The following is a 12135-nucleotide window of genomic DNA, read 5'->3' as shown; positions in this document are numbered from 1 at the left end:
ATCATTTCAGTTAACACGCCAGCCCTAATAACAAACACGAGTCCCTGAGACCGCAACCCCTCGGGCACCGCGGGGCGTGCAGGTCTGGGCGGGCGGCGCAGCCTCCCCTGGCGGCTGACCCTGGGAGCGCGGGGAGCGCGGGGAGCGCGGGGAGCGCGGGGAGCGCGGGGAGCGCGGGGAGCGCCGTGCCTGTTCCAGCGCTCACCTCACGCTCACTCCTGCGCTCGCCGGGCGGCTGGCGCGGGGAAGGGGCGGGGCCCGCCTGGGCTCCTCCCCTGTCGGAGCCCGGAGCAGGGGGCAGAGCGCGCCGGGCGCTGGTTAAAGAGGCGCGCGGAGGCGGGCGCGGCGCATACTGCTAGTGGCGCGCGGAGGAGCGACGCGTGGAGAGGCGGCCCACGTGTCTGCCCAGAGTCCAGTCCTGTGTTCTTCCCGCTCCTTACGCATCCGCGGTCCAGGGCGCCCTTTCAGCCCCCCTGGTGTTCGCCCACCCCGGGCCGCGTGAGTGGGGCCCCACGCAGCTCCCCGCACTCCGTGGGCCAACTTGGCCAGGCAACTTTGTCCGGGGAGCGGTGCTTTCGGGGGGGAGTACCGAGCACTGCGCATGCGGAGCTCCAAATTCAAACAGCTGTTTTCAGAGGCTGGAGGGCGGGAGGACTGGGCGCAGCTGGGGCTAGGAGAGGCTTTCTCTAGGAGGCGGCCGCTTGGGAGCCATGGTGGACCGGGGCCCTCTGCTCACCTCGGCCATCATCTTCTACCTGGCCATCGGGGCGGCGATCTTCGAAGTGCTGGAGGAGCCGCACTGGAAGGAGGCCAAGAAAAACTACTACACACAGAAGCTGCATCTGCTCAAGGAGTTCCCGTGCCTGGGTCAGGAGGGCCTGGACAAGATCCTAGAGGTCAGTCGCCGCCTGTACCCCCATATACGTCTGAAGCTGGCTTGAGCTTTAGGGGACGCTGAAAGGAAGACCCCTTCACAGCTTTGGGTGACCCTCAGTCCCTGTGGAAGGTCCAGGGGGTGATGAGAGAGCATGTCTCATCATGGGTCAGGCTTCGAGGATCTGTCGCTCACCCGAGGGACACAGGGGTCCCCCAGGCGCGGAGACTCTTTGGAACTTAGTTTGGCCGGAGATAAATTGGAGTTGATTTCCGGGTGAACTGGGCTCCACGGTGTTTCAGTGTGGGTGTGACGGTACCTCCCTCCCTGGAAAGAGGCTGTGGGACGGATAAAGGCGTTTATCTTTCCCTGGAGACGCTCCCGGAGTCTGGAAGCCCAGCCTGGTGCCATCCCCTCGTGTCTCCACCTCCCCGCTCCAGGGCCAGTGCCACGCCTGCCAGGCTTTTCTTAAGGAACGTGAACCCGGCAGAGCGGCGGGAGGGTCCCCAGCCCGAGCCTGGACAAAATCTTCCGCCCCCAGCAGGGTTCCGGAGAGGAGCTGGGGGCTCTGTGGGGCCCGAACCCACGGGATGAGGGCTGGTGCCTGGAATGCTGGGGACGCGCTCAGGCTTCCGGGAAGGCTTATCTCGCGGTGACATCCTTCAAGGGCTTGGAGTAAAACTTTGTGAAAGTAGCAGGTTGCACAAACGAATAATACCCGCGTAGTCCCTTTACGAGGGGGGAGGAGAGTGTGTGCGGAATTGGGGTGGGTGGGGGACTTCCCTCCGTGTTGGCATTGGGAACCGCTTATCTTCTGGTGCACAGCCCGAAGGGTGGCATTGACCTCACTTAGGATAAACGGGCTGCCTATCCTGACTGAGACCTTGGGGCCAATTTGGGGACCGAGGCCCTCTACCCCAGTTTCTGGAGGGCTCAGCTTCATCCATCAACTCTTCTTGGCCTGCTCCCCCAGTGGAATGACCAGGACCTGGGTGAAAGTTCTAGATTGCAGCAGGTAGGGAGTAGGGGTAGATTGTCCATGGTGTTACCTTGCTCTCAGGGTGAAAGATGCCAGAAAGGAGGTCTGATGAGGAGCAACGTTTAGTCTGCAGCAGCACCTCAGTACTTTATGCCTATCTAGTTGTCGCTCATTTTCCAGCCTCCGTTTCCCCATGTGAGAAATGGGAATGAGCCCATCCTCATTCCTTATTTCTGCCGTGGACTGTTAGGTTGGAAGCATTTGGAAAACATCAAAATCTTGTCCCCAGAATGATGGACATCACACAGATGAGCATATACGTATTTGCTGGCAGCCGTGTGTAGGGAGACTTGTCCTCCAAGGGGTCCTGTGGAAGGGGAGGTTTAGTCCAGCAGGCTTAGTGTTGGATTTTAGTGGAGAATCTCTTGCCCTGTAGCAGTTTCCCGGGTAGAGGCAGATGGGAGGTGATGGTGGGGAGGATAAGCTTCAGCAGGTTATTGGTTGGTTTACCTCCTAACAGCAGGAGTCCTGGCATGAAGAGTCTACACGGCTTCCTTCTGATGGGTGTCCACCCTGGGGGGGGGGGGGGTGTTGTGGGGAGGGGGTCGCTTTATGATTTCCCTTGAGGAAACAATTCCTGTAGAGAACAAGTTTTTGTTTAGTTTGTTCCAGGGCTTTGTTTAGAGGGGGAAGAGGGCAGGCAAGGATGATAAAGCCTTGAGCTGCCCTCGAAGTGTTTCCCTCTAAGCTGTTGCTCCAACACTGCAGGGGAAGGAAGGAAAGAATTCAAGGCTAAATGTGGGAAAATAAACTTCAAAACACAAGGAGAAGGGAAAGGCAGGAGGAGGGGTGGGGGGGGTCCAGGGGTTAGGCAGCCGGGTGCAGCTGGTGGTCATAGCTTTGGAGGCTAGACGGCTTCTTAAGGTATTTGAACAAACAAAATGCCTCTTACTTAGCGATCCTGTTAAATCGGTCAACATTTAACCCCCTACCAAAAAAAAAGTAATGGGCAGGTAATTTTTAGAAAAAGGATTTGGGCATCAAGCCAGTCTGCTTTGGAGACGATTATAGATAAGTTCTTGAACAAGGACAGCCCTGTCCTCATCCCCAGCCAAAAAAACTCCCAAACCAACCCTAACTGGGCGAGTCCCCTCCCGTCATAGGAAAAACCCAAGAAATGAAAATGGACAAGTAGAAGCATTTGCTGGCATCAGTTTTAATCTGCAGAAATCTGCCTTGCTCTGCTTTCTTGTGACTTGGGGTACTGCCTCAGGCCTCAGGATATTGGTTTAAGGAAAAATGAAAACTCAAAAATCTTCCTTCCCATCTGGCTGCTTGGCATTTTCCACCTGACGCTCTGTGTTTTAGCTGGTTCTGAATCACCTTGGAATCATGAAGGAGCCCCTAGCTAGGAACTCCTGGGGTAGGACCAGGGGTGGGACAAAGATTGTTGGAAGAGATGGGGTACAGTCTGAGTTGGGGCTTCTCTTACCCTGGAAGTTGTGTGTGCTCTTTCAAATGTGTGAGAAAGGGAATTAAGTCACCTTTCTTTAGAAATACCCCCGAATTGTCAGGTACTTCCTTCCCTCCGCTGTGGTTGAAGTGAGGTGCAGGCTGACTTTCAAGTGCTCAGTGACCCGCCAGCCTGGGACCACGTGATCGTCCTCTTTCCTGTCTTCAGAACCATCTTGAACCCTTGCTCTTAAGCAAGATCTTTGGTGACTCATTCTCCCAACCTCTTCCTAAATTGCAGACTCCCACAAGGGAAGTTAACATTTACAGCACACCTAGTCTGTGTTGGGCATGGTGGGTGCTATTATCCTCATTTTATGAGAGGGCACAGGCTGGTTTTGCCATCTGGCTCGGCCATTTACCCATCAAGGCATGTAACTTAACTTTGCCTTCCTTTCCTCATCTGCAAAATGAGTGTTTGGGGAGGCTCCAATAGAGCAGAAACATTAGGCAAGATGTCTATAAAAAGTGAACAGGTCTCCTGACCTTAGCATTTATTGAGGATGGCAGCTTTACCTACCTGCCTTATTTCAGGTACTCAGTACAGTATGTATTCAAGTAAGCAAGCTGAAGCCCAGAGAAGATCAAACGGCCACAGGGACACCACAGGAGGCACAGGCTGTGAGGCGGGACGGGGAGGGGCAATGACCAGGCAGTCTGCCCCAGGAGCTTGCACCTCCCTCTTGGGCCTGTGAAGATTGTTGCTCTGTAACTGAACTTAGGCAATTGGTTCAGCTGGACCCTGATCTGCTGGAAAATTCTATTTTCTATTTCCCCTAGCACAGGTAATGGCATACAGGCGTCTCCTGTGCTGTTGCCTGGCTGACCCAGCACCTCTGTTACTGAAGTAATACATCAGTCCACCCCTCTGCACTTCTCATTTTGGAAGTCCCCAACCCCTGTCCCACTGAAAACAGTGGGGGTGTGATTGAAGGGGAGGAATGACAGCCCTTCTCAACATTCTGCCTCTGGTGGGCAGTGATCAGAAACAGGAGGGATTTGAGAGCCCACCATGTGCCAGATCACTTTGAATAAGCACTCTATATACATTCTTATTTTAATTTAATCTTGCAGACTACCCCATAAATGAGGAAAATTAGGGGAAAAGGCGATGTTACTTGTCTGGGATCACACAGAGCAGTCAGTTTTCACATCTAAGTTTCATGTTTCAGAGTACATGGAAATGAGCAAGCATTTATTAAGTATCCACCATGTGCCAGACACTGGGCAAGACTCTCAGGATACAAAGAATTAGGCTGGGCTCCGAGCTGCTGGAGAAAAGGATACATAAACCTACTGGGAACAAGACAGTGGGTATGGGCTACAGAAGAGGTTTTCAGGAGGTCGCTTAACGAGGGTCTGGTCCAGCCTGAGGGGTCAGGAAGGGCTCTCAAGAGATGACCTCAAGCCAGAGTGGGGTCTTGGATTAGAAACAACAGCTGGGAACCTGGGAGGTCAAAGCTGCAGTTAGCCTGGATTGCGCCACTACACTCCAGCCTGGGCGACAGAGCAAGAGCTTGTCTCGAAAAAGAAAAAAAGAGAAAAAAAAACCTAACTGGGAAAGGAAGGGAGAAGAGACTCCTAACAGAAGACGGAGAGGGGCCCTTTCTCCTAGCCTGGGGAAGGCAGCCTGCAGGCTTCTTGCTGCGGCTCTCGAGAGTCCCTTGTCTCCTGAGGGTGGAGCAGGGTTGCCCCAGGTCCTGCCCTCTGTCTAGCATCCCAGACCAAAGTCCAGATTTTGCTTGACTGCTCATATAGCTGACCTGTTCCCGGAAGCCTCTTGGATCCCACTGGCCTCCTTCCTTCCTAAGCTCCAAAGTGCTTTCTTGTGTTCTAAGGTTTTCCATGTGTACCTGGAACTTGGACTGGTCTATACACACTCCAGTCCAAAGTAGTAAGGTTAGTTCCAATTTTGAGGTTCTGGCACTCTTTTAACACCAATTCTGCTCCCCAGATTTGAAAAATAAAACCATGAAATATATGACAAAATTACATGTGGCCAAAATGCTTAGAATGGGGTACGTTGAATTTTTTGGAAAGCTGAGGGTTAATATAAACACCCTCTTTGTCTCAGGCCTTGTTAGAAATTGTAAAATGCACTGGTCCACTTAACTGCCTTTGTAAGTAAAGGAACACAATAGCTCTTTTGGTTATGGAGGATCTTGGAGGCCTCCACAGCCATGGGTCCGAGCTTGAGTTCTTACTGGCTAGGACTGCAGAAGTGGAAAGTGGATAAGCTGGTTTTCTGAGAGGAAATTGAAGAGGTCCCTTCCTAATGGCTTGTTTCTTATTTATGTTCCACTCAAAAGTTGAGGACAGCCAAAAAAAAAAAAAAAAAAAAAAAAAAAGCCTTAGTCTGCCTTAGTCAACTGCTCTGGTTAGAGTTTTTTAACAGTGAAAGTGAATGTTTATTAAATTGCTTTGAGAGTTTTACTAGAACCCTTAGGATGATTACAGATGGCACAGTAATAGAGAATTATTGAGGGTAGAAATTAGCAAGTGTTGAAAGTTTCCAGTGGGGGTGGGGGATGCAAAAGAGGTGATGATTGTTGCTTTTAAATATTTTCCTGGGGTTTTGCCCTATTTATAGTCTGGCGTTTAAAAGAAACAAAATCCTCCGGTTTTGGATGCTGTGCTTGGCTGGCCCTGACCTCGGGCCAAAGGCTTTCATCTTGAACTTGGCTGTTTGCTGGCAGATTAGGCTCAGCCTCTGAACTGTGTGTGTGGTTGGTGGTGGTGGGAGGAGGCAGAGAAGTGCAAGGTTTTGGGGAGCAGAGGAGCCAGACCCCTGAGTGGAGCCTCCAAGACAGTCTTTGTCCAAATTGGGATGCTGTATTTCCCTGGTGCTGCAAGAACCAGTTGGCCAGAACTGGGGTGGTACAGAGAAGTGAGGTAGGAGACCATAGGAAAGCACATGAAATAGGTTTGCCTCCTTCCAATATTCCTTGTAGGGAGTGGAGAAGATGGAAGCGAATCTCTTTGAGAGTTCACTGAGTCCCCAGGGACCTCTGGAATAATGCAGAGGACCCCTTGCCTGTTCAGTTCTTCCCAAGTATGGCTGTACATAGAGGATGTGCTGCCCTCAGTAGGGATCTTTCTCCAGCTGCCACTGCAAGGCCTTGGTGGTGTTGCTGAAGGAATCACCATCCAAGCAGTGTGTCTGATGGTTGTGGGAGTGGCCTCTGAAGCCACGCCATAGTTTGCTTAGAATAGTGTATGGCACATCGTAAATGCTCACTAAGTGTTAGCTGCCATTTCTGCTACGCCCAGATATTCCTATGCTGCAATGGAGTGGTCCCTGCACAGTTGTGGTGGGCATCTAATCGGTATTACAAAGAATCAGGAAGATCTTCCTAGAACAGAGAGAACGTCAACTGAATTTTTTAAATGCAAAAAACACAGAAACATATAATTTACCATTTTAGCCACGTTTAAAAGCCCAGCTCAGTAGTGTTAAGTATGTTTACCGTTATGAAACAGATCTCCAGAACTTTTTCATTTTGCAAAACTGAAATTATACCCCCTTCAACAACAATTCTTCTTCTCCCTCTCTACCCAGCCCCTGGTCACCACCATTTTCCTTTCTGTTTCTGTGAACTTAACTACTTTAGATGTCCCCTAAGTGGAGTCATATAGTATTTCTTTTGCTTTGTACAGTGGTACAACCACTGCGAAAAATAGTATGGAGTTTCCTCAATTAAAAATAGAACTACTGAGTGATGGAGTGCTCCTACTTCTGGGTGTATATCAACCAAACTTCTAAAGAACTAGAAAAGGGATGGGGATGGTGGCTGTCTCTTGCCCACAGCCCTTGGGGAGGTGTTCTGCAGGATGGACTCACCAGGCTGTAGCCACAGGCCAGGGAGGTGAGAGTCACAAGACTAAGCTCTTCTGGGTTGCCAAGGAATTTGAACTCCATCAAATTTTTGCAATTTTCAAGTAGGGGAGGGAACAACATTTCAGAAAGTTTCCTCCACAGCCATTTACAGCGTAAAAGAAGTGGAACATTCTACTCAAAATTAACGACATTTCTGTGGGCTGATCCCTTCACTCTGTGGGTGTTCTGATAAGGACACCCCCTCCTTCCTTTCTCCTGCTGATGTGATGTAGTGTGGGTTTTCCCAGAAAGTCCATAGAGCCTACAGCCCCCAGAAACACCCACTGACCTTCACACTCTAGTTCTTTTCCTACTATGAGCCCCTTAGGTCCAGGTCTGGGTCCCTGGCCCAGCCAAAGACATTCCGTCTCGCGTTTGGTGACCTTCCCAGATTGCATCTTCACTATCCCTTTATGTAGAAGTGGGGGTGGTGTGCTCCAGCTGTAGCTCTGTTCAGCTGCCTAAGGCCTCTAGGCTTCTGGTGAGCGGTTATCCCAATCTCTGGACCTCAGAGACCTGGACACAGTGGAGTTGGAAACACAGAAGGGGCCCTCCCTACTGGCTATCCTTTCTGTGCTTGATGAAGCCTCAGATATTGGAGAGTCTTTAGCCCTCTGGAGATCAGTGTAGCTGAGGAAAGATAATTGGGCCGCAGTGGTGAAATGAGAGGAAATACAGTCCAAAGTGCTCAGTGGTAAGCTGTAGATGGAAGAGGCTGGAGAGATGGGCAAATGTTGAAGGGGCTGGGGGGATTCATTTTCTGTTTTCTGAGGCCTGTAGCCAAACTCTTTGGCCTATGGGAGACCTGGCTCCAAACAAAACACAGCCGCTGCCCTCGGGGGGCCCCTAACCTGGAGGAAGAATAGTAAGGAGCTGCTACCAGATTGATGTTGGTAAGTGCACCTGGGGACTCCGGGTGTGCACCAGGGCGAGCGATGAATTTTTACTCCTGCACTTAGAAGAAGGCAGGCTTGGAGGGTGAGTGGCATGGGCAGTAGCCCTGTGAGCATTCTGTGGAGTGCTTACCAGGAGCCAGGCATTGGGCTGGGATGTTACCTGTGTCTCCTTGAACCAGTTCTGTGGGCTAGGTATTGCTATTCCCATTGGACAGGAAACCAGAGGCCAGGTGACTTGCCTAGGTCTACACTGTTGGATAGAGAACTGAGATTCAATCCCCCTTGTTGACTCGGAACCTTCGGTCTTGTCCATAAGTGGAGGTGGGGTCAGGGGCTGGGAGTGACAGGCTTGGGCAACCAATAGTTACGAGCACTTACATGGCCACAGGCTGTGGGAGCCACCGATGTGCATCATCTCATTGAATCACGGCAGCCACCCTCTGCAGTAAGTTCCATGATCAGCTCGACTTCACAGTAGAAGCAACAGAATGGACCATCGAGACTGAATAACTTGTCTGAGGCTATGTAGCTAGGAAGTGGAAGATGAGGTTTTGAACCCAGAGCTCACACTATGAACTATTCTCTTCTGTGTGAGGCTACCTTGAAGGTGGGGAAAAGCAGGGAGCAAAGCATAGAGGTGAGAAAGTGCAGGGCATATGTGGTGTCCTCGGAGTCTTAGGGTGCATGGGGCTAAGAGTTCAGGATACTCAGCTGTGTGACTTCATTGAGCAAGTCATCTCATCTGCGAAATGAGATAATAGTACAGTATGTCCGTCATGCCCATAGAGTCTATGTTAACATGTTAGTGTGTTTGGCACATGTAACAGGTGACTGGCTACGTATTAACTGCTGTTCCTGTACCCAGTTCCTCTGTGTACTCTGTCCCTGACACCACCCTGCAGGACCCACCATGCAGTGAGCTCCTAATCTGGGGATGGGGACAAGGGAAGATGATAAAACCCATCAAGTTTCTCCTGGTGGAGTCAGTCACCCACTGTTTTCTATTTCCTGCAAATTAACCACCTAAAACAGTTGATGGTCAACACCTAAAAATATGGACGATTTCCTTCTTTCTCTCTTCTAGCAGGGCTCTGCTCAGTCCTGGCTTGTCCCAGGCCTTGGTTAAAACTTTTCTGGAGAATTCCTGGGTCCAGATGGTCTCATGGGTATTCTCCCGGGATGATGGTTACCCAGGCTCTGGGATCAGAGCTGGACCCTCACTCGGGGCAGACACCACCCGCCTCCCCTCTCATCTTTGATTGGCTTTGAAATGTGTATTCTTTTTCCTCTCCTCCATCTAAATATTTGGATTTCCTGCTGAAATATTTAGGCAGGGCTGTGTACTTCTGGCTGTTGTCACCTCCCGTGCCCCACTGTAATCTGGTGCAGCTGCTTAGCTGGGCCCCTCCTATGAGCGGGGATGCTTGCCCCCTGAGTGTGGGAGAGAAGCTGTGCAGGGCAGCTGGTAGCAGGACCCGCTTTGCTCAATGGTGTAGGCTCCAGTCCTGCAGGGCTGCCAGGGGCCTTGTTGGCCACATTGGGTGGGGAGGACACAGCAAAGCCCCCTTCCATTTGTCTGAGTGCGTCCGTGCTTGGGCTAGGGATGAGGAACCCTCATCTGAACTACTGTGTAGGAGAAAACTGATTCTAACCTGCGTTCTACTTTTACCTGTAAACTGGTTTATGCTGTGTGCGCCTGGCCAGATTTTCCCTCTCTGGACTCGTCCATTCATTCAGAAAGGCTTGGAGTGCTAGTTAGGTCCAGCTAGACCATTTGCAACCTTCATGGGCAGTGGCCGTGTCTTCCCAGCCCTGGGCCTGTGTTGCCAGGCCTTGCTCTCAGGATGCTCAGTGAGTGTGTGGATTGCAGTCTTGCTCAGTTTGTTGTGTCCGTCTGTCCAGCACTGTGCTCAGCTCAGGGGGATGCCAAAAGCTGTGTGGCCCTTTTGGTTGGAAGTCCAGTCAGTGCAGCCAAGCCTCTTGCAAGGGCACAGCAGAGTGAATGAAGCCAGGTGCCCCGGGCCCAGATTCTGGTCCTTGGTCTCACAGGCTCTAAGTCATGGAAGGGGTAGGGGTGCCATTATTTTATTTTTATTATTATTATCTTTTGAAACAGAGTCTCACTCTGTTGCCCAGGCTGGAGTGGAACCTGGTTAAGGACAGGCATTCAAGTCACACCTGGGATTTAATACCACTTCTCTGCCTTTACAAATTGTGAGGCCTTGAGCACACTGCATCGTCTGAAAATGGAACTCATTATACCCACCTCGCAAGAGGAAATGCCTGTAAAGCTCACTCAGTGCAGCTTCCAGCTCGAGGCAGCCTTCGAGACCAGCTTATTGTTACCCTCTCCCCTTTGATGGAGGGACTTTACAGAATAAACTGCTCTCCCTGCCTAAGTCTGTTTATCTCCAGGAGACCCCTCTTCTTCTTCCCCTACCCCCATCCCTTGTTCCATCAACTTTTCCCAAATTCCTTTCCCCTGTGAAATAAGGCCCAGGCAGGAGGGGTCAGCAAGAGCACATTGAGCAGGTCTGCCCTTGGTGCTGGAGGGCAGCCGTGGTTTTTGCTTTCAAGGAACTTGAGACAGAGCAAACCATCCAGTTCCTCATTCAGCAGATATTTTACTAAGCACATACTGTGTGCCCAGACCTGTTCAAGGACTGCTGCAGGAGAATGAGCCCTGGTCCCTGCCTGTCTGTGGAAACCAAGAGGGCAAGTTGGACGAGCTGGGGCAGGAGAAAAACATCCCCCTGCCCCTTCCTTGTGAAGATTTCTTTAGTTTTCAGAGGCTTCTGAGAAGTGGAGTTGGTGGGGAGGCCCACACTGTTTGCAGTGGAGAAGGGCAGCTCCCTAGCTGGGGGCACCTTTGGCATGACTGGGTACCTTTGGCATGACTGGAGCCTGCACCACTCCAGGGGAAAGGAGCGGAAGTATTTGCAGGGTGTTGCCAGCAGCACCAGGTACACCACCCAGTCCTCTAAGATGCTTGCAGCTACACAGACTGTGCTCGTGTGCATCCCAACCTGCCCTTACCATGGGTCTCTGCGGACCCATTCTTCTGAGACCTTCCTTCTATGACTTCTGTGGGCCTGACTCTGGGAGGTCTGGCAGCCAAATGGATGCCATCCCATTTGCTAGATGGGGACACCAATGCCTGGTGAGGATTAGCTGGGGACAGAACAGTCTCTAGAACCAAGTTCAGATTACTCTAACAGCATGGCCTACCCAGATCCAGGCCTTTCTTCTCTGGGTCATTCTCACTTTATTTCTAATCCCTTTCAAAATGGCCTTTAGGCTGGGCGTGGTGGCTCACGCTTATAATCCCACCACTTTGGGAGGCCTAGGCGGGTGGATCACAAGGTCGGGAGTTCAAGACCAGCCTGGCCAGCACAGTGAAACCCTGTCTCTGCTAAAAATACAAAAATTAGCTGGACGTGGTGGTGGGCATCTGTACTCCCAGCTACTCAGGAGGCTGAGGCAGGAGAATCGGTTGAACCTGGGAGGTAGAGGTAGCAGTGAGCCGAAATTGCACCACTACACTCCAGCTTGGGTGACAAAGCTAGACTCCATCTCAAAAAAAAAAAAAAAAAAGGGCCTTTAAGTCAAAAAAGCTCTCGATGGTATTTTGGGGTGCAGACTCCTTCTACTTACACTAAACTGGCCTACCTGATTTCCTAACCTGCCCCAACACACCCCTTGCTGTGATCTTGAGCACCGGCTTCCCCTCCCACTAGTTTTCCAGATAAGAGGCAAAAGTTGAAATTGCATCGAACCCTAGGCTAGGAAAGGAGGATGTTTTTCTGGGCCAGCCAGGGCCTCAGGCAGAAAGGATCTGATGCCTCCCTGCTCCCCAGGGAGTCTCTCCAGCCCTGGACTTTGCTCCTCCTGCGTCTGTGCCCAAGGAGTTGTTGGCTGGTTTCTCCAGCCTGTCTTGGAGGTTGGCAGGGGGTGGCTCATGCTCTGGGCATTTCTCGTGGCAGCAAATCATAAAATG

General features: G+C 51.4%; 1 protein-coding gene across 1 annotated transcript in view; it reads left to right on the top strand.

The window, feature by feature from the left end:
* Positions 1 to 347: 347 nt before the first annotated feature.
* Positions 348 to 12135, top strand: part of KCNK5 (potassium two pore domain channel subfamily K member 5) — a 40638-nt gene continuing 28850 nt past the window's right edge. Inside the window, exon 1 of the mRNA XM_003276923.3 lies at positions 348 to 896. Within this exon, the coding sequence (XP_003276971.2) occupies positions 711 to 896 (186 nt within the window). The 5' untranslated portion in view covers positions 348 to 710. The remainder of the gene's footprint in view (positions 897 to 12135) is intronic.

This window comes from Nomascus leucogenys, chromosome 17 (genome assembly GCF_006542625.1).
Source record: "Nomascus leucogenys isolate Asia chromosome 17, Asia_NLE_v1, whole genome shotgun sequence".
Lineage (NCBI taxonomy): Eukaryota > Metazoa > Chordata > Mammalia > Primates > Hylobatidae > Nomascus > Nomascus leucogenys.
This window is presented reverse-complemented; position numbering and strand designations above follow the sequence as displayed.